Source organism: Ostrinia nubilalis, chromosome 27, assembly GCF_963855985.1.
Source record: "Ostrinia nubilalis chromosome 27, ilOstNubi1.1, whole genome shotgun sequence".
Lineage (NCBI taxonomy): Eukaryota > Metazoa > Arthropoda > Insecta > Lepidoptera > Crambidae > Ostrinia > Ostrinia nubilalis.
This window is the reverse complement of record NC_087114.1, coordinates 2,445,370-2,472,801: the sequence shown is the minus strand read 5'-3', so window position 1 is coordinate 2,472,801 and position 27,432 is coordinate 2,445,370. Positions and strand designations below refer to the sequence as shown.

At 37.5% G+C, this 27,432-nt stretch overlaps 3 protein-coding genes across 3 annotated transcripts in view; 2 read left to right on the top strand and 1 right to left on the bottom strand.

Moving 5' to 3' along the window:
• Positions 1 to 9,017, top strand: part of LOC135084865 (mothers against decapentaplegic homolog 3) — a 33,074-nt gene extending 24,057 nt beyond the window's left edge. The window contains exons 9-12 of the mRNA XM_063979603.1: positions 1,049 to 1,156; positions 6,324 to 6,468; positions 8,042 to 8,166; positions 8,648 to 9,017. Coding sequence (XP_063835673.1) covers positions 1,049 to 1,156; positions 6,324 to 6,468; positions 8,042 to 8,165 — 377 coding nt within the window. The 3' untranslated portion in view covers position 8,166; positions 8,648 to 9,017. The remainder of the gene's footprint in view (positions 1 to 1,048; positions 1,157 to 6,323; positions 6,469 to 8,041; positions 8,167 to 8,647) is intronic.
• A 4,951-nt stretch (positions 9,018 to 13,968) lies between these two features.
• On the top strand, positions 13,969 to 17,813 carry LOC135084986 (uncharacterized). Its single transcript, XM_063979746.1, has 4 exons — positions 13,969 to 14,654; positions 15,062 to 15,598; positions 15,922 to 16,447; positions 17,450 to 17,813. Exons 1-4 carry the CDS (start codon positions 14,249 to 14,251, stop codon positions 17,748 to 17,750), a joined length of 1,770 nt encoding a protein of 589 aa, XP_063835816.1. The 5' UTR covers positions 13,969 to 14,248; the 3' UTR covers positions 17,751 to 17,813.
• A 1,507-nt stretch (positions 17,814 to 19,320) lies between these two features.
• On the bottom strand, positions 19,321 to 26,947 carry LOC135084897 (guanine nucleotide-binding protein G(f) subunit alpha). The gene is made up of 9 exons (XM_063979645.1): positions 26,755 to 26,947; positions 26,089 to 26,183; positions 24,766 to 24,934; positions 24,117 to 24,214; positions 23,580 to 23,694; positions 23,091 to 23,177; positions 22,535 to 22,665; positions 20,125 to 20,293; positions 19,321 to 19,543 (listed from the first exon to the last, which is right to left on the bottom strand). The coding sequence occupies exons 1-9, from the start codon at positions 26,857 to 26,859 to the stop codon at positions 19,349 to 19,351; spliced, it is 1,164 nt and encodes a 387-aa protein (XP_063835715.1). The 5' UTR covers positions 26,860 to 26,947; the 3' UTR covers positions 19,321 to 19,348.
• Positions 26,948 to 27,432: the final 485 nt, after the last annotated feature.

The window sequence follows — 27,432 nt, the reverse complement described above, 5'->3', positions numbered from 1 at the left end:
CAGGCGATACTAAAAAAATACACAAAATACACAAAAAAGGCCAACAAATAATAAAAAATGATACTTTTTGAAAAAAATCTGCTTTTATATTCGTGTTTTTTTTGGTTATTTGATAATTTTCTCCAAAAAATGCCCCTATAACCGGTGGTTTTTATTACTTTGTATTATTCTCTATCGTATTACCTTCGTAAAACCAAAAATCGCATGTCTCTATCCCTATCACAACATTTGCTATGATCGTTTGAACATAGGCCTGCCACAACATTATTCTCCGCTACAGGTAGAGACAAATTTAATTTTAACTAAAATGCTTATTTTACTTCGAAATCTTTGGTTTTTATTTGAAATCTAACTTGTCTTTATCAAAATTACAAATCTAGAGCCATGTTCAGTTTCGTTGTTAACGAAGCGTTGAATGGCGCGCCCGGAGAGGCTTAGTTCAAACGATCATAGCAAATGTTGTGATAGGGATAGAGACATGCGATTTTTGGTTTTACAAAGATAATACGATGGAGAATAATACAAAGTAATAAAAACCACCTATTATAGGGGCATTTTTTTGAGAAATTTATCAAATAACCAAAAAAATACGAATTTTTAAGCAGATTTTTTTCAAAAAGTATCATTTTTTATTATTTGTTGGCATTTTCTGGGTATTTTATGTATGTTTTTAGTATCGCCTATTATTTAGCGTTATTACTGTTTTTATTTTATCAGGATATACCTCTTAGTTTAAAAGTTATTACGTTTTCTTTACGAGAAGTAATTGGAAGAAATAAAATTCTATAAAAAAATAAAAAAAAATCTCAAAAATTTTTTGACCTCTTTTTTGTCGATAAAAATAGGTCTAGTTTCACATATTTTCATATGTACACTTTAACGTGACTCACACTGTATACGTTTTTAATTTATTCCTTGATATTCGTACGTTTAACCTGAAGATTAATTAAGTAGCAAAGAATACCTTATACTATTAAGTCCTAACGAGTTCGCTTTAAGTACCAATTTATGCTTAAAAAGTTAAAATATGTGACAATTCTTATTTCAGGCGAAGTGTTCGCCGAGTGCCTAAGCGACTCGTCGATTTTCGTTCAGAGTCCGAACTGCAACCAACGCTACGGCTGGCATCCGGCCACCGTCTGCAAGATACCGCCCGGTAAGTGGACAATACGGTGTTTGACAACACAAAGGGCTTAGTGTGAGTTTACATCAAACGTCCTCACTAGTGAGCGCGTTAAAAAAATACAGGGTGGAATTTTGTAATGCCACCTGGAGGGAAAGTACTCTTAATATTATAGATAGAATTTTTTTCTCAAAGAAAACATTCCTTTATTTTTGAAAAGAAATAAAACTGCATTCAAAGATTTCCAAAAATTTGCTTGCCACACCCGAGAATCGAACCAACTAAAATGTGTTAAAAATTACACCCTGTATTTTTATTACATCGATCGTTAGGGTCAAGTATAAGGATGAAATCTCTCTAACAAACTTGATAAATCAAATGAAAGGAAAACCATGAAATCTTAAATTATCTTAATAAATTATGTTACAGAAAATTGCATGATATGGTAGTGAATTTTCGAAAAAATTTCGAAAATCTTTGAATGCAGTTCCCTTTCTTTTCAAAAATAAAGGAATGTTTTCTTTCAGTGAAATTTTCTATCTGCAGTATTAAGAGTACTTTCCCTCCAGGTGGCATTACAAAATTCCACCCTGTATATGAAAATTTGAGTTCTTGAAAGTTTCCGCTAGAGGCGCTGTACAATCCGTCATAAATTGAATGACATTTTTGACGCGCTTAGGGGCCGTTCAAGTATTACGTAAGCAGATTTCTTACCATTTTTTACCCCCCCGCCCCCCTTGTCATCAAAAGTAAGCAAAGCACTTACCCCCTCCCCCTATGCTTACGTAAACATTTTTAGTTATACATAAATGTTTTTTATATTGTCATTTTTTAAAATAGGAAAATTCATGAAAATATTAGGTTTAACTGATACACATGGAGTAAGGGACAAAAAAATATAATCAGAAATAAAGAACATAACAAACATAATTGCATCAATTATGCATCAACATAAACACAAATGATAACTTTCAATGCTTACAATACGTTTAGTATCCAAACAAAACACGCGCGCGGGAGGCCGGCCTCGCGTATAATAATATGCGGACTACGACTCTCAAACTTCAATGGGCAGTGTCGGCACGAGAGTTAATTATTAGACAAGTGAATAGCGCACGGTAATTTCCCTAATGTGCGGTAGTTCCCCTAATCAGTTCTCAAAGCGAGTGCCTACGCATATGTATTATTTGCGGGAATCCCCGAAAAAACGTAAATAACTAACGATGACGTAATCATCATCTAGACCCCCCTACCCCCCATGTCATCCAAAATAAGCAAAACAGAGACCCCCCCACCCCCCCTTGGTGCTTACGTAATACTTGAACGGCCCCTTACTAGTGACGACGTTTGATGTAAACTCACACTAAGCCCTATGTTCATCATCCCGAGTAGGTATTATTAGAGGCCGGTAGATCTATTCTCATAAATAAAACACTGGATACTCATCTTGTACATTATATTGCCTTATTTTTGATACAATTCATCACTTAGCACAAAAGCGCGCGGAGTCGTCTCCGCGCGTCCCTCTATTCTGACGTTTGATTCTCGTGTGACATTGACGTATTGTCAATGTCACTATGACAGCATCTCATTGGCTATAACGATACCGCTATTTTAACGTTTTATATTTTTCACAATTAACAGTATCGAAAACAAAACGCGCGGCGGCCATAGCTAATCCGCAAGGAATTCACGAGCGAGCAGTAACCGATCACTGAATTCGCTTATTCTCAGCACTGGCCTATATTACTATTATTGTCCTGAAGCAGTGGTAGGGTTAATACTGGGACGTGTCAAAGTGCTTTTTAAAAGCCTACTTGCATAAATAAATAAGTTTTATGAGATTTTTATTAGTGTCCGACCGAATGTTCGGTTTCGGTTTCGTTTTCGGTTGAGTTTCGGTAAAAACACGAGTTTCGGTTTAGTTTCGTTTTCGGCAGCAAACTTGCCGAAACTACGACCGAAACCGAATGTGCATTCGGGAGTTTCCGCGCTGTTATCGGTCATGTTCGGCGCGTTGAATGAGTGAATGAATCCGATCAGAACCAATGTCGTGATTCGCTCGCTTGTTTGTTTGCTGTTAGTTTTGTTTTGTTTTGGTGGCGAGTTTTCGAGTGATTTATTTTGAATTTGGTAAGTTTTATTCAGTAGTAGAAAACATAAAAAAAATATATTAAATATGACTGATAAAAGTATTGTTAGCGACGTCAACCGAGAAAATACGCTAATTTATCAATTAGAATTGATTAGCAATGTTAACAGACAGAAAATGTTGTAAAATAATCAATTAGAGTCGATTAGAGATAAATAACATTCCATCTATTTCTCACATTATCTCTCATCTCGCTTGCACATCAAATACTCTTCCACACACTTCTGGAATATTCGAGAGATTAATTTTTATAAAAAAAATAAAACCGACTCCAAAAAACATACACTAAAAAGTAGAAAAATAATCACTAATTACTTATTTATTAGGACGAATTAATATTTATGTATACCATGATTGATACTTTTGGAGTCGGTGCCAAGATTATGAAACGTGTGAAGTTTGCCTGCACCGACTCCAAAAGTATCAATCATGGTATACATAAATATTAATTCGTCCTAATAAATAAGTAATTAGTGATTATTTTTCTACTTTTTAGTGTATGTTTTTTGGAGTCGGTTTTATTTTTTTTATAAAAATTAACTTATTTCTTGCTTTTTAGTTAACTAATTATTACCTTGGTGTTACCACTGAAGGTAGGCAGTATATTCTTAATGTCAAGTGTAAAATAATATTCCCTACAAAATACAGGCCGATATGGTATCGGCAACCTAAAAAGACCTTAAACCGTCAGCCCACCTTAAAAACATGAAAGAATACAACTGTTAGGCTATTTGTACCTATAATATTTAAAGAATTATCCTCCAACTCCTAAGCGTTATGGAGTTGTACCTACCATGACCAGTTCATCGTGATGAGATGATGGCTATCTGATGCAAACACTTGAATAACTTTAGAAACTATACTTATCTATAAAATTAAAAGAATTATCTTCCAACTTCTAAGCATTAAGGAGTTTTACTTTCTATCATCAGCTCATGAATTTGAGATGATGATTTCCATGAGCAAATACTTGAATAACTTAAGAAAATGTTTGAAAAACGATATACGTGCCTATAAAATTTGAGGGTTGCAGTCGATTTCCCTAGGATCCCATCATCAGATCCTGACTTGGTGACAATGGGACCACCTCAGAAGTGTACCCTATCGAACAAAAAAAGAATTTTGAAAATCGGTCCACAATTGACGGAGTAATCGGTGAACATACATAGAAAAAAAAAAAAACATACATACAGTCGAACATATAACCTCCTCCTTTTTTGAAGTCGGTTAAAAAAGAAACGGGACGGCAACATCGGACCTCTCGCTTCGAACATTCCAGAACTATGGTCCAGAACATGAGAGACAGAGACAGGAATATCGGGAGAGAATGGGATGGATATAGCCCGGGGCCCTATAAATACGGAGCGAGGCGCTCCGGGAGTTAAGTTTATTTAAAGTTAAGTGTTGTGTTCAGTTCAGAGAACAAGTGCTCCAAGCAACAAGTGATCTGAAGAAGCAAGAACTGAGAAAAGGAAGCGAATAATAAACGCGAGAAGTCCCAGCAAGTGAAATAGTGGTTTTATTCCTGCAAGTAGCACCTACTACGCCTGACATAGTAAGGGCAAGCTCTCAACGGCAGTCATCATCGTCCGGTCAGCGCTCTCGAACACACACAAAACGCATACAGTCCACTGCAGTCCACCATAAGTATAATCAAGTTTAATCTAACCTATAATTATTTTTTTTTGTTCGCAAATGCTATACGTAAACAAACATTAGTTAGGTAGTTAGTAATGACTATAGTGCATTTCATGGTGATAATATTATGGATTCAGAGTTTCAAAGTTCATTTTAGTATTTATCACCAAGGTATCCAAGTGGCAAGTACAGTAGACTAACTTACGTACTACCAATTTTGTTTTCAATGACTAATGTTTGAACTAATTTGGACATATCAAGGTCTATCATTGGTATTTTTTTCAAACTTCTGCGTTGAGCCATTTACGAGATCTGGGACATCACAAAACATTACCCCAGCAAAATTCTGAATAACTTGAGAACCGGAACACGAACAAAATTTGTTATTCGTGGACAAATTACTACGCAACAAAAGCTATCTATCCATGTACATATTTGGTTCCGGGATAGAACGACTTTCAAAAAAAAATTTTGCCAGGGTAATGTTTGAAACGTTACCCCAGCAAAATCTGTTTTTTCCTAATAACTTTAAAATTATAATTTGAACGAATTTTGCTATTAGTGGACAAATTTCTGCTCACGATGGACTAATTATCTGCTATACTCTCGACTCTCTAAAGCACAACATTTATAAACATTTTGCTGCGGTAATGCACTCGTTATGTAGATGTCCTGAATATTGCGAGTAATTAAAAAAAATCTAGACTATAAATCCTTCTTTTTCTTTTTTAATACATAATTTGATACCTTTTAGAGTAAAAAGGTGCTTTATAAGTTAAATTCTCTTTAAATAATGCAATTTAAAGAGAAAACAATAAAGACTGACTGATTATAATAACGTTTTCTTTATTTTTCCCTTAAAATATGAGCCTTGTAAGGAAGTTTCGGTTTCGGTTTCGGTTTCGGCCGAAATAGACACCATTGCCGAAATTCGTTTTCGGTTTCGGTTTCGGTTGTAAAACTAGTTTCGGTCGGACACTAATTTTTATGAATAGATTTAATGTATTTCGAATCGTTTCCTCGAGTAATGAGAGTGAAATTCGCTTGCAATGGATTTCTCTGGTATATAAACGAAACGGTGCTCCACTTTGTGGCAAGCTAAATTGCACCATATTCCTGACGATATTGAGTAGACATTTTTTTAAATACCTTTGTGAAGAAATTCTTCTATACGAAGTATAGTATTTTTCTGTGGTAACGTAAAGATTAGCTATTAAGGCCGCCACACACGGACAGCTTGAGGCAGCTAGCATCGCCACCTTAAAACTGCAAATGCATAGCAAACTACAATATTCTACATACACACCTACACGTTTGGCAGCATCGTACATCAATTAAGAATACTTTTTATAAGCTGTCAAAACGCACCAATCGCATATTACAATAACATTCCTCTGTATATCCTTTCAGGCTGCAACCTGAAGATATTCAACAACCAGGAGTTCGCAGCTCTGCTGTCGCAGTCGGTGTCCCAGGGCTTCGAGGCGGTGTTCCAACTAACGCGCATGTGTACCATACGCATGAGCTTCGTCAAGGGCTGGGGCGCTGAATACAGGTACGGTTCGCAAACGAATGGTGCTCGCGAGCAATGTTTGTAGGCGAATGGCGCTTGCGAGCTAAGTCTGTAGATAAACAAAGCTGTACAGCAGAAATGTTAAAAGACGAATAGTGCGATACTGTCGAACGAATGGAACTTGCGAGCAATGTTCGCCGCCGTTTCCACAACGACCGATCCCCAGGTGCTTTCCGCTAACTTTACCAGATCGTCGGTCCACCGAGTGGAGGCCATAGACGCTACTAGAGAACGTTTCTGGCTCAACGGCCATCTATTCTATGAGCTATGTGCCCTGCCTACTTGACTACCACTTTCATTGGTCACTTTATTACCTTTAAGCATTTTAACTTCATTTTAGAAAGAAAGAAAGAAATTTATTGAACACAGTAAGCATAAATATAAACAATAACAACACGAAACGAATATATAAAAAATAGTGGGCCACTGTGTCAAAAGGCTCCCGCTCAGCATTTATCCTGACATGCTCGTAAGGGCATGTCAAGAAGCTGGTCTTCCGCGGGAGCCCTTGTTGTGGCTTCGCGCATCCCTTCAGAGAGACATCGACTAGTGTTGCCGATCGATAGTCGACTATCGATAGTCTATCGATAGTCAAACTATCGCAAGACTATCGATTGGCCTATCGATAGTATCGATACTGTCGATACTATCGATACTATCGATAGCTCAAAACGAGGCAATACTATTGAATATGTGCAATACTATCGATACTATCGATAGTATTGTTGCTCGTGAAGAATAAACTCTCGATAGTATCGATACTATCGATAGTATTGTCGCTTTTGAATAAAAAGTTATCAATACTATCGATAGTATCGATACTATCGATTGTTCTAGACTATCGATAGTTTGGCAATTTACAATAGTATCGTTTACAATATTTGGGTATAATAGTCAATAGGCACAACAATAGGGTTAATGGAATACTTGAATTATTTCATATAGTTAACCATAACATTTAATTATATTTTTCCAAAATTGGCAATACATTTTATTTGTCGTACTTAACTAATGCAGGTAGTTTTAAATACAAGTGAGATTATTATTGTTAGTTATATGTTTAGTTGGTAAGTCAAGCAAAACATTTGAAATATTATAAAAATGAATTTAAACATACCCAATACTATTGCAAATTTACAGACTATCGATATTCTAGAACAATCGATAGTATCGATACTATCGATAGTATTGATAGCTTTTTATTCAAAAGCGACAATACTATCGATAGTATCGATACTATCGAGAGTTTATTCTTCACGAGCAACAATACTATCGATAGTATCGATAGTATTGCTCATATTCAATAGTATTGCCTCGTTTTGAGCTATCGATAGTATCGACAGTATCAATACTATCGATAGGCCTATCGATGGAGAAGGCTTTTTCGAATGAAAACTATCGATAGTTTTACTATCGATAGTTCGGCAACACTAACATCGACTCGAGTTCGATATCTCTCAAAAGGGGTGAGCAAAGAGAAGGGACACCGGACATTACAATACAACATTGACAACACTACGTACATTTTTAAGCATTCTTATTTTATTTCCCCCAGGCGGCAGACCGTGACGTCGACGCCGTGCTGGATCGAGCTGCACCTGAACGGGCCTCTGCAGTGGCTGGATCGAGTGCTCACGCAGATGGGCTCGCCGCGCTTGCCCTGCTCCTCCGTGTCCTAAGGTAAGGGATGTTCGCAGACGAATTGCGCTCGCGAGCTATGTTCGCGGAGGAATTGTGCTCGCGAACAAGTTGCATGGTGTAACCCCGAGCTAGGGGCAAATGATGCTCTAGAATGACGTTGGTGGACGAATATTGCTTACGAGCAATGTTCTTGGGCGAATGGTGCTCGCGAGCAAGGTGAATGATGCTCGCGAGTAATGTTCACAGGTGAATGGCACTCGCGATCTTATTGAATTGACAAACATTCTCGTAACTGTTACCACTGATCTTACTATAGTCGCAAACGAATAGTTACATAACGGGAATAAAAACCTTCAGGCCAATTAATTCAAAAGTGCAACAACATTATTTTATCCTAACCCTAAAAATGATCTACATCTTCAGTAGCATTTCAAATACATAGTAAACTATGTCAAATACATAATATACATATTAAATAGTTCTTTACGTTATAAAGAAAAATAATGTTTTCCCTTCACAGCGGACGTTCCCGAGTCAAAGTACACTCGCCCACTATTGAGAGTAGCTCAACACAAATACCTCCGCTCCGTTAGTGTATGAGATACGTAGTTTGTTTGGGGAACTGTGAGTTTATACGTCAACGTATATTTACTAGAAATTGTGCTCGCAAACAATGTTCGCGGATGAATTGTGCTCGCGAGCGACGTTTAGAGGTGAATTACGCTCGCGAGCGCATTTTATACGTCAATGTAACGAGTTTCGTTCATCAGCATTGACATTGTTTTGGAAAAATGTGCTCTATTTTGGACAAACATCTAAAGGATGTCTTTATAAAGCGTTTTCAATAAATAAATATCTTTACAATGTCAAAATGATGTGTGAACTCACAGTTTTCTTAAATGGTATTTACTAAGCTATGTGTAAAGGTAGGGAGTCTGCGCGAACGAATAACAATACACCTTATATTCTCCACGTTAAAATTCAAATTGCATTATCAAATATGGTTTTCACAACGTTATTTTTCGCGCAGGCTTTGTATGTAGTCAGTACATTACTATTTTATATTTTAACACGCTCGAAATGGTATATTTTTGTTTGAGGAAAAATATTTTTTCTAGTCTGCACGTATGAATTTAAAAACGCAATAATGTTTTGGGTTTTGTTCAAAGCACCGCTAGATTGTTATTTAATTTGTAATATACTCCGTTGGATTTTATAATAATAAAACAATGTATAATAAAAAGGTTGCCTTGACAATTTACTCAGTAAATTTTGTAGACTCCTCAGTTTGTTATTGAATATTTGAACAAAGCACGAAATATTATTGTGTTACAAGAATATAAGGTTTTACACAGTACGTAAGTTAAAACGTTAAGTGTCTGGCACACAGCTGACGCGACGGAAACGCGATATAAACTCGACGTGACAAATATGGAACGGACTCTATTCACAAATAATTCATTGAAAAATACTTATAAAACCTATGATTTTACATCATGTATAAAAAAACTGGAAGTGTAAGTTTTTATGTACTGTGTGAAACTTTGTATTTACTTTATTTATATCAAGAATACTGACATATTTCGTCTCAAATTTTTAGATAGCATTTTTTTAGATAGTTTTTCTATCTAAACTTTTAAAATTCTGTCAGATATCTGAAAGTAACCAAAAGTATAAGTTCATCTGTCCGAGTTCATAAAGGGACATTAAACATATTAAAAATATCTTCGTTTTGCACTCATAACAAAAACAAATGCTTCAAATCTTTACATATTCATAGTACCTATAAAACAAAGACTTTCCTGCTCTCACTAAGATTTTTTAACGTGACTGATTTTAATGCAGTTTTCAACAATAAATTAGTCATTCAATAGCAATATTTATATGTTGAAATTGATGTTAATCAGTAATCTTGATATAAAAAAAGTTTTTTTGAATTTGCAATAGCCCAAATCTTTATAGATATCCCAAAAAAGTAACATTATTAATACATTAAACAAAAATATATTTCGTTATGTTTAATCGGTTATATGAAATTAATTCTGTTATCCATACATTTTATTGTATTTATCATTTTGCCATCAATGCATTTATAATATTTTGAATCATTATTATTATGCCTATGGTTGTTTTTTTTTTTCATTATTATTAATTTTTAACGAATATAAAAATGATAGTTGTGTGTTTTATACAGTTTAGAATGTCTTGTGAATTTTGTATAAATTATATTTTAAATTGCACTGTCTTAACAAGTGATTACCTAAAATATTATTCTATTTATATAAGCTGTATAACGGAAAGCGAATAAAATTCACGAAAATTTATATTTTTAAATGGTTTATACAAAATTTGGAAGACGAAAATGTAAATACGTTTTTTGTTTACAATTTATATGTATAAGAACAATAAATACGTAAACCACGTCACAGTTGCATGTATAAGGCCGGCGGTACACTCGCGATTTGTCGTTATATGAATGAAATATGAAGTACAAAAATATGTACAAAGTAAAAATGTAAAATATAATCGATGTAAAATGTATAAATCACTCCAAAAATATCCTGTTGTGTGTTTATTATTGTTATCCAGCCGTTATACAAGAGTTGTTATTCACTATTATAGTAAAAATGGTATAAAAAGGTTATGGCTAGTGTAAGAATCGGCATTAAATTATTGTCATCTTATAAAAAACTAAGTGAATATATTAATATTTTATAATAGACATTAGACATCCGTTTGCCATTCAAAATCAAGCCGTATTTTTACAGTTGAGCATTTCCTGTTTATAAAATAGTAATCGCTAGTGTATCGCCGGCCTAAAATACTTTTTATACGGTAAAAAAATAATTGAACCCACTCATGTGATTTCGTTCATATGCACTTACGATTTGACATTAAATTATACACAATGTAAAAGTAATATTGATGAATTCGTTGTATAAGTTTTTTTTTATTTTGTCTTTATTGGCATAATATTTATTTTCCAAAAAATAATATCTCCTTTACAAATGAAATTATGATTTTTTAAATTTTATAGGGCGCTTCTTTTCATTAATTACACACAATACAATCCACTACTGTTACATGTTAGCACCAAGTGAACGGGCGCCTTAAACATATTTTTTAAATTCAATTCAATTGGCCGTTTTTTAACTCGGTTAAAAACAGCTTAATATATCGTCAAGTGCATATGACCGTATTTTAAATAAAAACGAAATCAAGTTGTATAAACGATATAGTTTCACGTTTTGTAACCCAGTCACGTAGGATACGTGTAGTAAGACGGAACGGGGTGAGAGTGATAGTGTTGGGATGGAGATGAATTATTAGATTGTTGGTAAACGATTGGCAAGTAATTTATGACTAGATGTTAAGACAAATATGACTTCTTAAGTCCTTACAGGCGTAGGTAGCGTGGGCAGGGCAGGCCTCCTACTAGGTGGACCGACGATGTGGTAAAGGTCGCGGGAAGAGCCTGGATGCGGGCAGAGCAGGACCGTTCATTATGGAAAACCTTGGGGGAGGCCTTTGTCCAGCAGTTGACAGTGTTGATTTGGCTGAAACCAAGAACGAACGAACGAATAGTTCCGTTAACCCCTCGTGCTAAGCTAAATATGCTTGTGTTACGAGTGGGTTCACCACAATAGTCAGCAGGGTTCGAACCAGCGTTTCTCGGATCTCGTGTCGGCCAGTCCAACACCTTTACCGTTGGGTTATTGCCGCTTCTAATTACTTTTTAAATTACATTAAATCGACTATTATTTGACGTGTCATAACATTTAGTCATGATTACTGAGAAGGCAACGAAAAAGCGATATTTTATTAAAATGCAATTATTTTTAGTTGCTATCAAAAACAATCAATTTATATACCAAAAGTAACATTAAATATCGCTTGCAAATTGAAAAAGTAGTGACGAGATTGTGTTTTTATTATTATAATCATATTTTATTGTATATTATGTTTTGAATCAATCAATTTGTTTTTATAAGCACTCGTGTAATTATTTACCCAAAATTATTATTTTAGCTTTAATTCGTTTTGAGAGACATAAGGTTATAAAAGTGAATATTGTACGTCAAATGTTCATTGAGTATGAAATAAAATTGTGGATATATTAAAACCGTGATTTCGGATTCACAGATGTCTGTCTCAGTCGTTCTTACCGGCTTCTCGCTTTGAGTGAGAGAGATGAATATATTTTTTATACTTTTCACATAAAATTAAAAACCACTTCTAATCTTATGCCTTTCAATGTCAAAATCCATAATAACGTCACATGTAAGGGGAAAGCCAAAAAGGTAATATCAAGGAATGGTGCTAAGTCAAAATTGATGGGGTTTGTGTGATAGCAGTGTCGTGAGATCGCTGCGTTGTATTGTTAGCGGTAGGACACACTGGCTACGTTTATACGCGGTTATTCAAGATGTATAAACTTAAAAAAATATATAAATTCGTATTTCGTTTGAAACTACGCTACGTTAAGTGTAATTTATTATTTTGACTTGTATCTTTATTTTACCCAGAAAGATCTCATGTTTGGTGACAGAAATACACCTATAAAATGCTGGGCGAAATGTATTCGTCAAACCAATAAATTGTCTGTTTTTTTATTTATACAATTTTTTGTGAAACTTATACACCTTGTATAACCGCGTCAGCTTGTGTGCTCCTAGTCTTATATCATAGTTTTTCATATGAATATTATTGTGACATGTGGTTAGAAGTTTTTTTTAGATATATTTATTAGTTGTGTATGTATATCGCATTATTTGTTATTGACGCGGCAAATTTTATACAGAATTTTATTTGTTGAATGCAAAAACTGTTTGGAACGAAAATTTTCTATTATTTATCTACAGTTTTATCGATTATTGGATAACTTAATACATTTTACAATCACGATTGGAATATTTTCGAATGTAACTTACTTGTTTGTAGTGCATTTCTACGTTTCTAGTCGTAAATGTAAAATGTATATTCAGAATAAACGTAACTAACAAATATTTGTACTGTATTTTGTTTATTTTTGTAATTTGATATTGAAAAGAATACAAAATGCAGTATGACTGCTCTTTCGTTACGTCGTTTATGATAATTGAACGTATAAAGATTATTTTAAAAAATATCAAATATTTGCAAGTTTTATACAAGTTGGCCAAAATTATACAAGTGGCCCAAATATGGCACACCAACAATGGAGTTAAGATTGAATTAAAATAATATTGTGGCTTACATAATAATGAGATATTTCAATATAAATTAGTTTTTAAAATAAGAAAAAATATTTTGGAAGTCTAAATTGTATAAGTCATAGAAACTTTCATCATTATTGGGTGCTATATTTGGGACTTATTTATATCGCGAGAAAAGTCGTTTCGTCTTTAGTTCTAAGTATACGTTATCCTGTGTAGTGTATAAGTTAACATATTTATATGTTTTTCGTGTATAACATACGATTACTGGCTTCCATTGATCATTATTTGCGTGTATTGTTGGCGATCTCACGGGATGGTGGGATTAGAAAGTATAAACTACAATAAACGTGTGGTTTGTATGTTGTGTTTTATTTTGTTTGAGTGATTCCTTCTCAGATGTATTAAATTCTATAATATGAGCAGGTACTTCTTATTTCACACAAGACGATTTTATTTAAATAGTCAATAAAAATATCTAGAAAGGCAGGTAGCTTTATATCTTGGCAGGTGTACCAAATGTGGGCCGCTATACAATCTAAAATGTATAGCGGCCCACATTTGGTACACCTGGCAAGATATAAAGTTACCTACCTTTCTTTAAATTATCTAGCTTACTAGAAACAGGTTTTTTAAAATAATTAAGTAGGTATTTAAAACTATAAAAAATATAAATATTATGATTTATGAAAACCATTTCCTAAAAAGTGTGTCGAAGGAAATCGGGATCAGATTAAAATAATAAAAATACACAACCTCCATGCTTCAACGTCCAAGTGAAAAAAGACTGGCCACACACATTCTGCCGCCACAAAAACAGTATTCAAACAAATATCAATTCCATCAAAAATGTCACTGCACTTTGCACGAAATGGACGAAAGTTTCTCAAGAAAAACCAAACAAAATTCACCCCATCTGGTTCGTTATGACACTGCAAAATTGCGAAATATTCGCTAGTGTGACGTTCTATTTGCTAGCCAAAATTATTTGTTACACCGTCGACTATATTCGAGCATCAATGTTCAACAAGTCGGGGACCGTTCTGACGAGTATCCCGGAGAATAATGAGGAAGAAGAGATCAAGAAATGGGTGCCAAAGAAGAAGCATGAGGTTCTGAAAGCCAAATACAAGTGCTTGAAGAAGCTGTTCCAGATATACGATGCGAGCGTGATCGGGATTTTGCCAGAGAATCCGGAGATATGTGAAAATGAGGAGGAGGTCAAAGTTAAGAGTCGGAGGAAAAGGTCCCATAGGACGAAGACTGACGCCTGTGCTGGGACAACGGAGGTCTCGAGCGGGGATGCTACTGAGATGTCGGAGACTGAGAAAGGTAAGTTTTACTTTCGTAATAATTGGTGAATTTTTGGACACCTTGCAATCATTTCAGATGAGGGGGTCTAAAGTGATACACCGTTTGAACACTTTTGGTCTCGTTTTAGGTAATTTGTGTACCTCTTGATACGTCGCAAAGTTCTCTGTGCTCATTGAATTTAACGGTAATTTACTCGTCACAGTATATTCCATATCTTCCTCACTCCTATTGAGCATGCAGTCTATAGTCTTAAAAGTCAATTCTTCAAGCGTATGTTCAGACCTGTCATTTATTTCATTTCAATTTTAGACCAATGCAATCCTAGCCTTGCTTCTATTGCCGAGCGTCCTATCATGTCAGCAACTCTCGATTCAGGCTTAAACTCACCCTAGACCTCTGATCTATGATAGACTACATTTCTCCAGGTTCCACCATAGCCACCACAATAATGCGCGAGCTGAAAATGACGCAATGTTCGTGCACGTCAACCCAGTACGATTCCTCTACCATCTCCAACCGCTACGCCACCACCCAGAACTCCAAATCCATCATCACCGACAAAGAATCCGAGTGCATTCAAGCCACAGAAACAGAAATCATCCAACACCCGATTCCTTATCTGATAGTGAACGAGAAACCCAAAGCGACAAGGTTTCAGCTATTCTTGCAAAGGATATTCGGGATCAAACGCGAAAGGTCGTATAAGAACTTCGTGCATCCAAACGGGCACATCTACGCGGCCAGCGACAATAATATTACTCCTCACTACTCGGAGAAAAGAAGACGAAGAGGATTGCGGTTTAGGAAGTTAAGAAGACCGAAGAAGATACAGTCTGATGGCGCGTTGAGAAACGTCAAGAGTCCCATGATCCTGACGTACGTGCAGAGCGTTCAGAAGAACTGCCTGATGGATACCACGCCGAGGCAGTGTCCTATCATGGGTTGCAGGATGATATTCTATGGTAAGTTCTTCTATTACATTCTGTTGTACAGTACAACCTATTGATTTTATTAAGCATCCAGAACTGAACGGGACAGAACAGAACTAGCTATTTTGATCCGGACATGTGAAGTCACAATATTCTGAATACGTAAATAAACTTAAATTGTCACAAAACAGAGACATCTAAACTACCTTTTTGTATAATACGATTTTGTAGAAACAACTAGGTATTGTTTGCTTTACGCCAACTATCCCATCAGAATTGTACATAAAAACATCTTTATACATAAAAACTTTGTACAAAAAAAACGGTCTTTGTACATAAAAACTTTTTTGCCGCAGGCATAATCAATTACAACGACCATCTCAACCTCTGTCATTTCACCGAACGCAAGTTCATCTGCCACTACTGCCACGAAGGTTTCGAAAGAGAATACGACAAGTATCTCCACGAAAACGAGCATATCGGCATCAATAAGATCAACTCCAATCACCCCAACGTATCTTCTAGACAAAGGAAAGCCAGCATCACCCAAACCGACCCTGAGCTCACGAAATCTGACGTCCCAGAAGACAAATTAAAGAAAATCGTCTCGTTCTTCGACAAAATCGCTGATCCCGATCAGATCTTGTCAGAGATCAAGAAGAACAGGTTTTCAGAGTCGAATCTGCAGAATAGGCAGTCCAAAGATGATTCGGCTACCGAAAACACCAGCTGCAACTCGGAATCTGATAAAAGGACGGTCAGCTGCGTGAATCTCCATAGGAAGGTCAAGATACCCTCTCCAGCGGAATCTGAAGTGACGTCCAAGTTTCCCTACAACTCGCCGGTGACGTGTCACTTCTGTGGAGAGAACTTTGATTATAGGTGAGATTTTGCTTTGTTTAAAACATAACTCGTTTAGGCCCGTTTTCACCACCAAGCCCTATTTTTTAAGTGACCCCTATGTAAACAAAATTCCTGTTATTTTTTCCCATAGGGTTCACTTAAAAATTAGGGATTGATGGTGAAAACGGGCATTCAGTCTCCAGTGCAGGAGTACGATCTTCTCTAATATACTGGACGCCAATGGAGGATTTGGTCTACACTCCCCACGCTAGTCAGACGAGCTGGGGGAGCTTAAACATAGTACTAATTCTGCATTCTGGAGTGAACATCGAGTGTTGTAATGCCGAATTGTCATTTGGGTTAGCCTCAGCTCGCAAACATTGGTGCGTACTGCCAGAGTCAAAATTTAGCGTGGATTAGCGGGGAGTTGCGCCGAATTTTGTCAGTGTGTGCGTGCGCGCCGCATACGTATTGGCGCGCTCACATACAAACCGCGCTCGGTGCGTTTCTATGAAGATAACCTACTCATTTGTATTTACTTAAGGCCTATTCAGACCTAAGCGGTATTCGCTACTGTCAGCGGCAGAGAAAACCCAGTGGGTATGCGGTAATAATATTGTTCAGACCTAAGCGGTATTCGCTACCGTCTGCGGCAGAGAAAACGCTCTAGCCGCGGTACTTGATACTAAATACCTGAGCGAAACCCGCGTGGTATGTACCTCTACCCACAGCGGCAGCGAATATCGCTCAGGTTTGAATAGGCCTTTACTCTGGTACTGCGTAGCGTATCGTGCATTGTGGAAAGCCTATATCCAGCAGTCAACTGAGTTAGGCTGACACTAAAAAATGTTGAAGGAATCAATTCGGAATTAATGTCTCCTTTCCAAGATACTATTTAGTTTTTGTTTTTCCTTTTTTTTATAACTTTCTATGTATTTACCAACCAGCCATTGTGGAAATCATTGGGGGAGGCCTATGTTCAGCAGTGGACGTCCTATGGCTGAAATGATGATGCTGATCAACTTTTTATTTTATTCTCAGACGCCAACTGAGTCTCCACGTGGACTTAGAACACAGAGTCCACGACAAGTTCTCGAAGTTCCACAGCTGTGCCGGCATCATCAACCCTCGCCGCCACGAAGAAGGTAAGGTGACCTTTAAGACCACAGACCGAAGGAGCAATGCCCCATCCGAGGACACCTTCCGAAGGAAGTCTGAAGAGAGTCTAACGTACGAGCCTTCTACAAATATAGTTTATTACACAAGTATGGAGTCTGTAGGCTCCAAAAAACCGCCCGTGAGCTACAAATGGGAGCCGGGCACAAAAATTATTAGGGTGTAGTGTTGTCGTGTTTCGTGATTGTGTATCGTGAAGTGGCATTGTCCAATATAGTGTAAAATTCCACTTGATATGTTTTATTTGGTATTCTTTCTAGTGTCCATTTACTATAGAAGTTGAGTTTACATAATGCTTGATTACTTTACTATGACTCAAAAATCCGTAGTCCCACATTGGGGACGCAAATTGTTTTACAAGAAGAAAGTACTTTCTGTACCTTTTGGCAGTGTTTTTGATGGAAAAAGAAAATCATAACAGCACAGACATATTTTTTTGGGAAGTCTTCAGACGATGAATGCCTCTGGTTCTTAGATGATACTGACTATTACTACAGGCCGAATAATATCGCTCCTTTACTTACTGGTAACCAGAAATGCCCCGTGTAATTTTTGCGAGTCCAAAGGCCGAGCGCCGCGTAGGGCGAAGCCCCGAGAGGCCAGTGTCGCAGACCTAGCTTTTGTCGGCCCATTTATGTGAAGGTGTTTTTCATGCAGTTCTAGTAAGAAAGACAGTTCTAATTCGCAACAGAAAAGCCAGTCTCAAAAGTATCAAATATATTTTTCTATTCATCAATAAACGCCGATGTTAGTGAGTATATGCGTGAGTATGATCTGGTGTACGTCCCGGAACACGGTGCGCACATTATCCGTGTCCGTGGCCGTTGTGAAGTGGAAGTAGCACTCGCGCGGACGGCTGGCCTCGACTACACGAAGCTAATGTCGTTTTGGGGCTATTTTACTACAGCAAATGTTTTTTCGCGCTTGTAGACTCGCATTGATTGACACTTGCACCTACTAGGTGAGATGAGACTATTACTACAGGCCGAGCGATGATAAGGGTATGAGAAACCACCGATCAATCAAAAAAGCACTAGAGCCTAGTGACAAAGGAAAACGCCACGTGTAATTTTTGCGAGGCCAAAGGCCAAACGCTCGTGTCGTAGACATTTTTTATGCAGTTCTAGAAAAGGGCAAATCAGAACAAACAGTGTTAAGAATGAAATATGTACTATATTTGTCTAATAAACGCCGATGTTGGTGAGTATATGCGTGAGTATGATCTGGTGCACATCCCGGAACACGGTCCGCACGTTATCCGTGTCCGTGGCCGTTGTGAAGTGGAAGTAGCACTCGCGCGGACAACTCGCCTCGACTACACGGAGGCTAGTGCCTCATGTCGTTTTTATTAGATGCTATTTTACAACAGCAAATGTTTTCTAGCGTTTCTTGACTCGCATTGAGCCGAATTCATACTTATAGAAAAGATTGTTCAATTTTGGGAAGACGTCGATCGTCAGTCGTTTTGGGTACCTTACCTAAGTATCTAGTATGATATGAGATGGGACTACAGACAGACCGAGCGATAATACGAATATCGAGAACCGCCCTGTGTAATTTTTGCGAGGCCGAAGGCCGAGCACCGCCGCGTAGGGCGAAGCCCGGAGCGGCCAGCTCATGTCGTCCCGCTTAGCGGGCGACCAAAGCTAGTTATTGCTATAAGACAAGTCTTATACATGCTAGCATCAGACGTTTTTCATGCAGTTCTAGAAAAGGGCAAATCAGAACAAACAGTGTTAAGAATGAAATATGTACTATATTTGTCTAATAAACGCCGATGTTGGTGAGTATATGCGTGAGTATGATCTGGTGCACATCCCGGAACACGGTCCGCACGTTATCCGTGTCCGTGGCCGTTGTGAAGTGGAAGTAGCACTCGCGCGGACGGCTGGCCTCGACTACGCGGAACCGTTCCGATGCCGTGACGTTCTTGCGGTCGCGCTTTTGGGTCGTCTTTTCCTGGAAAGAAAACTCATAAAATGCAGGCTTTTATAAAGCACTTTTACACGTCCCATATTAACCCTACCACTGCTACAGGGCAATATTGTGGGTGGATCTATCTAATCTCTTTACTAAATAATTGTTGTTCTAATTTTATCGTGTACATCCCACATATTCCTGATGAAAATACTGGGATCGTTGTTTGGTCCCATTAGTTCCTGCACCGTTTCGGCCGGTATTTGTGTAACCATAAGTATTCATTTGTTTTTTCGTAATAATCATAGCATGTATTTTCTGTTTTGTAGGATTATGAGTCGAGTGGGACACTAAGGTTCTTATTGCAAGACAACGTTCAAACTAATCTAAATCGAGATTCCGTCTGTGATTGGTGTACTTACCTTTAAAAATATGAAAAATCGAACCAATCAAAAGCTTCAATCGATGCTTGAAATTAAATCGAGTTTTGATCTTCGCTCTGTGATATTAATCTACCATCCTCGTACACATAAAATTGTAATATGAATGGGGGAAAAAAATTCACTTGTTCTAAAGTAGAACTGTTGAATAGAACTAAAGGGTTAGTCCCTTAGATTACTTACAGCAAACATGCTCCTAATAAAGAGCTTGGTTCTCGTAAACGCGTCCGCCTCGGGCTTGTAGTTGTGGTAATCGGGGAAATAATCTCCCACGTTGCGGCCTTGAGCGATTTTGTTCTCTAACACGTCTTGCTTGTTCAGGAACACTATTAGGCCTGCTGTGATTAGGAACCTGCGAAATAAGATAAAGGTGAAGCAAATATGAAGTAGGTGAGATGGATGAGGCTATAATACTTAATAACAAATAGGTAGGCAGTGTTAGAACGACGACATGAACTGATATCTTTAGTAGCTAATATGTGCTAGGTACTAGCAGCCGCCCGCGACTTCGTGCGCGTCGACGCCGTTTTACTTGAGAGAGAAACCCCGTTGAATTTTTCAAAATCCCGTCACCGTCCCGAGCACCTACCTATACAGTGTTAGGTAAATGGGTATACAGGGTGGAAACGTTAAGTGATCTCATTCGATTATTTCTAAACTACACAAGATATCGACAAACTGATTACTGATCCTGAAGGTGCTTCACGAGCTCTTTCAAACGATATCAGTAATAGGTTACAGAATTAACTGGATCTATCCAAAAATTCAATCTTTTCAGCCTCCATACTGAATGTATGCCACTATGATAGCCACACAATATTAGAAGCGTTATTTTTTTCATTTTAAATAATAAACACTTAAAATTAACTTGTAAATTGCATTCTTATTTAAAATTATTCATGGAAAACTTTGGCTTTAGGCTTTACTTGCTATAATATTATCAAGACATGAGTGCCATGACTGTGGCAGTAGTAATTGTATGGAAGTTGGAAACATTGAATTTTCGGATAGATTCAGTTTATTTTATAACGTATTATTGGTACCGTAGGATAGAGTCCGTGAAGCACTTTCAGGATCAGTAACCAGTTTTTCGATATCTTGTATAGTTTTTAATATTATGTCGTTTTAGTAAATGTATGGAGGCTGGAAACATTGAATTTTCAGATAGATCCAGTTTATTTTGTAACCTATTATTGGTACCGTTGGATAGAGCTCGTGAAGCACTTTCAGGATCAGTAACTAGTTTTTGGATATCTTGTATAGTTTAGAAATAATCGAGTGAGATCACTTATCGTTTCCACCCTGTATGAGCCGACACTAGCCCATGTTAACGTGGGCATATAAATGGTATGGTGAAGTCAGAAAATTGATATCTTCATTTTAATTATTTTAATTTTCATACAATCGGATTTTTTGAAATTTATTTTGTATGAAAATAAAATAAAAAAATGAAGATATCAATTTTCTGACTTCACCATACCATTTATATGCCCATGTTAACATGGGCTAGTGTCGGCTCATATACTCATTTACCTAACACCCTGTATACCTACACCAGCGTTGCCAGACGTCCCGATTTTGGCGGGACGTCCCGATTTTTTAATCAAAATTTAAATGTCCCGCGCGGGACAGGCTCGGTCCCGCTTTTCGGAGAGAAACACTCACTTCACCAGACTAATGTTTGAAACGCCATATTATTGTAAATAATAAAACTTTTTTAATTTCGATATTTTTTATTTTTTTATTCTAAAGACGAATTTAATGATAGAGTAAATCTGTACCTCTAGCATGAACAACTTTCGTCTTCGAATCGTTTGCGTATTCGATAAAATTCGATACTCAACCTTCGAATTAAACGATAACGTGACAATTTTGATTCTCAAAATAAGTTTCGTGCAACCATTTCTTACACTAAGTTCACTTTACGACACGTCCACAAGGGTGCTGTTGTAGTTTTCGTACTAAATCTTTTGATGGCGATTTGAGTACGCAAACGATTTGAACTCGAAAGATTTTCGTGCTAGCCGTACTGATTTAAAATATTATTTTTTTGTTAAAATACATTTTCTATGGCTACTTTTGCTATCTATTGTCACGTAAACGTAATTTTAAGTCAAATAAAAAGATAAATATTTGAAAACCTTTGATTATTATACGTTTTTTTACTATGTCCCGCTTTTGACGGAAGAATCCCGCTATTTTCACTCAAAAAGTACCAAAGTCCCGACTTGGCGTAAAAAAAACTGGCAACGCTGACCTACACCTACCTACGTTCTAAAAGGAACCCCATGCAAAATTTGAGACGCCTAGCACTTGTAGTTTCTGAGATTTCGTGATGAGTGATTTAAGTCAGGGACCTAGATTTGCAGCTTAAATGTACCTATGTCCAGACATCATAATATCACGTATTGTGGCCAAATCTAACGATCGGTACATTTCTGAAAAAATTTCAAAAGTTTTAATGGAGATTTAAGCTTCCTTTTATATTTCTGTTCGCCTGTATTCTTTACTTTAAGAGCTGCTGATGTCTGCTTCGAAGAAATCATCGGGATTTCTATATTTTTTTAACCTCTTTGTCGGGCTGTCACTTTACCTGCTCTGCCAAACGTCTTCGAACAAGTCCAGCGCTTCCTTCAGTCTGTTCTGGGTCTGGTCTTCCCTCAGGGTCTGGTCGAAGTCGCTGCATGCCACCACGAACCAGATAGCGTTGATGCCTTCGAACACCTTGAAGCATAAACTCATCATTAACCGCCTCTGTGGTCTAGTGGTAAGACCACCTGCTTCAGACGCAGAGGTCCCGGGTTCGATTACCAGTGAGGGCAGATTTTTCTGTTCGGTTTGGTTGGTGGTAGGGCTTGTTCTAAGTCCACCTGGCTAGCTACCACCATCTTATCTAAGTCTGTCGCCATAACAAAAATGTTAACAGTATTTTGGTGTTACGGCAGTTAGAGGTAAGATAGCCAGTTCCTCCGTGGTTGAGGATTCCGGGTGAAGCTCGCTTCCACCATCGGCCTGATCGTTACTTACCATCAGGTGAGATACAGGCCAAGAGCTTCCTCGTTGTGGATAAAAAAAAACTTAAAAATTAGGGATTGATGGTAAAAATGGGCATACTTTAATGTCTAAATAATAATGCTGAAGATACTCACTTGTATCCATTTCTTCCTCTCGCCCCTCTGCCCTCCAACGTCGAACATCCAGAAGTCTTGGACTCCACCTGCCATTGATTTTGGCACCTAGAATCAGAATAACATCAAGCTTTTTCTATGAAATGCTACCTTTTGGCCTCCCCAACCCGTCTGGCCAGCGTGGGGAGTGCAGGCCAAATCCTCCATTTGTCTCTGGTAAATTAGAGGGTCGTGCTCCTGCAGTGGAGACTATATGACCTGATGATAAATGATACTAGCTTTTAACGCGTTTAATTCAGTTTATCACTCATCGTTATAAATGTATTTTTATTGAAATTGGCCCATGATAAAGAACGGAAGCAGGGAAGCGCTGGACGCAGGCCGCTACCAATCGATCAACATGGAAAGCATTGGGAGAGGCCTATGTTCAGCAGTGGACATCCAATGGCTGAAATGATGATGATGATGATGAAAGAACGGGTTACTTGCTACTAAAATTTTTTTGCCTACCTTCACTTTGAACTCGATTTTCTGAATCCCAGTGGTTTTCTGACGACATCGTAGTATGTCCGCATCAGAAGGCACATAGTCTGGTTTTGCTAGGAGGTCTATGCGATCTAGGAAACTGAGATTAAACGAAAATATTAAGAATACCTTCGCATGCGTGAATTTCGATCTGTTACAGAAAGACCGGGATAAAAACTATCCTTAGTTTTATCCCTGGATGTCAAACTAATGTGTCTTGTCTCTCTATACCAAACTTCTAAATCGGTTCAGTGGTTTAAATTCGAAAAGGTTAGAGACGAGAGTTAAAATACGGGATTATTCCCAGTTTCCACCCCTCGTTCCCTCCGCTGCAACTCCTGTGTAGCCAGGACCTACAGCTTGACCGCCAATAATAACCCGACCAGTGAAGGCCAAGTTTGTCCCGGGGGAAAGTTAAACTGTCATTGGACCCGCAACGAAATTAATCAGAAGAACATAGGAGTTAGTTCGAAGTTAAGATGCGACTTCGCTCCAGTGCAAAGGGATGATGATGATACTTACTATTCAGCGCTTTCGATGAGCTGGTATTCATTTGATCTTCGAAAGCACTCCCTCACGCCGGCGTCTTTCCACAGGGACCTCACAAAGTCGTAGTAATCCTGTAAAATATCAATTAGTTTATGAGGAACTATGTACCCCCGGCTTTGCCCGTGTTGATTTCGGTTAATACAAAATAGTCACTGAAAATCATGAAACACTCCAAAACTATTCCTCGCCAAAATCAAAAAGGGGTCAAAGTTATTCTACACTAGCTTTTGCCCGCGGCTTCACCCGCGTGAAATTTAGTTTGTCACAGATCGTCATAAATACAATGTTATTCTGGGTTATAAAAATAATAATACTGTAAAGTTTCATCAAAATCCGTTCAGTAGTTTTTGCGTGAAAGAGTAACAAACATCCAATCATCCACGCATTTATAATATTAGTAGGAAGTAGGATATTAGTAGGATTACTTCCCAAAGCATCTGTTAAATTTTTTCGGTATCAGACAACAAAGATTTAATTCATCATCAAGTCTTGTATGCAGTTCCGGCAGAGTAGAATACAACCCCCACTCTTCTCATGGAATGTATTTCGGATTTAGTTTTACAGGATTTTTTGCTGGGTATTGTTTTGTGATTTTGTGAAATATTTTTTGCTGGTTCCTTACCTCACTATACTCGGGAGGTCCAGCAGTCCCGCATCGCAGTATGAATTTGTAAGCGTCGTAGTTCCTTGCGTTCTGCAGTTTGATGCCCAGTGGAGCCATGTTGAAGAGTATATCGTGCATCGACTCGTGGACGTTGTGTCTAATGTATTTCACTTTATCTGCCCGTTCACTGGAAAATTATAATAAATCTTTGGATATTTTACACAGTAGCAGCAGCAGAAAATTTAATACATTTTTGTTATTGATAATTCAACCTGAGTAATGTTTGTATGAATCATGTACAAAAATGTCTATGAACTAAGGCCGAGTTACACCGTCTTACTTTAACCGTAACTATAACAATAACCGGTATTTTTTATGGAGTTTGACAGACTTTTCTTTGAAGTTTGTTAAAGTTAAAGTAAGATGGTGCAACCCAGCCTTCATCATCATCATCATCATCATCATTTCAGCCATAGGACGTCCACTGCTGAACATAGGCCTCCCCCAATGACTTCTACATCGCACGGTTGTAGCGGCCTGCATCCAGCGCCTTCTCGCTACCTTTATCAGGTCGTCTCACGCTGCGTTTTCCGGGACGTGGCCTCCACTCCAGAACCTTGCTGCCCCATCGGCCGTCAGTTCTGCGTACTATGTTCCCTGCCCATTGCCACTTCAGCTTGCTAATCCGTCGGGCTATGTCAGTGACTTTAGTTCGTATACGGATCCCCATTTCTGATTTGATCTCGTAAAGAAACACCGACACACAGACAGATTTGAACCTAAGTATAGTCCAAAAGTTCAACCTCTCTTGAAGTTAAGCAGATAAGTTTAAATTATTGTATTTAGACTGGGATTTGAGTTTCTTTTTTTAGTTTGTTTGTTCTTTTCAGCCAAATGACGTTTCAGCCACTGCCCGAAAGATTTCCACTACGACCGGTTCTGTGCTGTGCGCTCCATTTTTTTTAAATTTTTTTATGCATAACAAGGCAGGTATTTGACCACAATCGCACCTGATGTTAAGTGGGATGCAGTCTAGGATGGTACATATCTGCCCTGTAAGTGCTTATTCACTCTCGCCTTGAAGATGCCCGGATTATAGTTTTCGGGAAAGACAGCAGCAGGCAACGAATTCCAGTCCCTAGCTGTTCGCATTATAAAAGAGTCATCGAAACGCTTAGTGCGAGCTGGTGGAATGTCAACAATATAGGGATGGTACGCTAACCTGCGTCTGGTTCCCCGATGATATAAACAAGAAAGGTAGTATTTTTTTAATTAAACTTGATACATCTACCCTTCTCCTTTTAATAAAATAAACCTAGTAGGTACATTTATGATTATTACCTTTGAGAGAATCCTTGAACGTGCAATATCTTCATTTGCTTGATGATGGTTGTCTTCCCACTTTCTCCGGTGCCAAGTAAAAGTAGTTTTATAGCCTAAAAATAAATAAAACCTTACTTTATTTTAAGGAACATCGGTTAAATGACGCTTCCTAGCCTCATGAAAATTTGAATGAAGAAATTCCTCAACCAAAAAAACTGCTAAAATTGTTTGGGCGAGGGAAGGGTACAAAATGTCGTTTTTAAGTTACAAAAATACATAAACTGTTGATTGTTCAATCAATTTGATACCTTTATTTGTAATGTTTGATGTGGGTAGTTATGTGCTGTTCAAAATTTTCTTTCACCTACCTCTTTTGTGATAAGTTTGTCTACCTACATTTTTTTTTATTCTAATACTTTTGCTATTGCGGGAGTTTGTAGTACGAATGGATGAATGTGTGATGTGTTGTTTACCTCATGATGCAAAAACTACTGAACGGATTTTGATAAAAAAAAAAATTCCAGCTAACTTTAAAACATAGGCTATCTTTTATCGAAATCCAGGAACACAGACAACGTCGCGAGTAAATCCTAATTAAATAATAAATAAATAAATGACCTAGGTACACCTTTATCTTTAAACGCACAAGGGTAGGTATACACTTGAAAAAGATAAAAAACTTACTTGATCATACGGTCGGATCCACGTTTTTATTTCTTTATCCAATTGTTTAGAATAATCTGCATCTTCATTGCTAGCCTGCATACACGGCACACAGGTTATCCTCATTTTAAAATAAATTAAAATCAAATTAAATTAAAAACAAACACAAAACAAAATGGAGGCCACTGCCAACAAATCACGATCCTCAACTGAATGGTATCAGTGATTGATAGATAATTGTTGTTATCTAGGAATTAAAAGATTATTTCGATTATTTGTAAGCGTAGACATCTTACGTCAACCGACGTTTTAGAAAGAAAAAAAGAAAGATACATTTATTACAATGGACATCACACAAATAAGTACAGGCAATTACATAGACATGACAGTGGCACATAATAATGGACGAAGAAAAAATAAAAACAAGAGTAAACTGAGCAGTGCCACCCATTCACCTACAAGATGCCTACTGCAACGGGACCCCACTCAGCATATGCCGTGGCCTACGGTGACGAAGGCCACGGCGCTGGTTTTCAGTGTGCCCCATGCCGAGTGAGGTGTTGGAATGCAGGGAGGAGCAAATTTTTCTTTCCAACTACCCCTTTTAAAATTGGGATGGATAGAGAAAAACATTGTGTTTCCTCTCTTTCTAAAGTCAGTAATTTTATTGCTACCCTATTTTGCAAAATAATATTAATG

Excerpts from the sequence above, each read along its gene's own strand:
- LOC135084986 (XM_063979746.1), top strand. The coding sequence starts at position 14,249 with ATGACACTGCAAAATTGCGAAATATTCGCTAGTGTGACGTTCTATTTG. Across the intron at positions 14,655-15,061 it reads GATGTCGGAGACTGAGAAAG|GTTCCACCATAGCCACCACA; the intron begins GTAAGTTTTACT and ends ACATTTCTCCAG. Across the intron at positions 15,599-15,921 it reads TTGCAGGATGATATTCTATG|GCATAATCAATTACAACGAC; the intron begins GTAAGTTCTTCT and ends TTTTTGCCGCAG.
- LOC135084897 (XM_063979645.1), bottom strand. The coding sequence starts at position 26,859 with ATGAGGATAACCTGTGTGCCGTGTATGCAGGCTAGCAATGAAGATGCA. Across the intron at positions 24,935-26,088 it reads GTTCAAGGATTCTCTCAAAG|TGAACGGGCAGATAAAGTGA; the intron begins GTAATAATCATA and ends ATAATTTTCCAG. Across the intron at positions 23,178-23,579 it reads AAATCGAGTTCAAAGTGAAG|GTGCCAAAATCAATGGCAGG; the intron begins GTAGGCAAAAAA and ends TTCTGATTCTAG.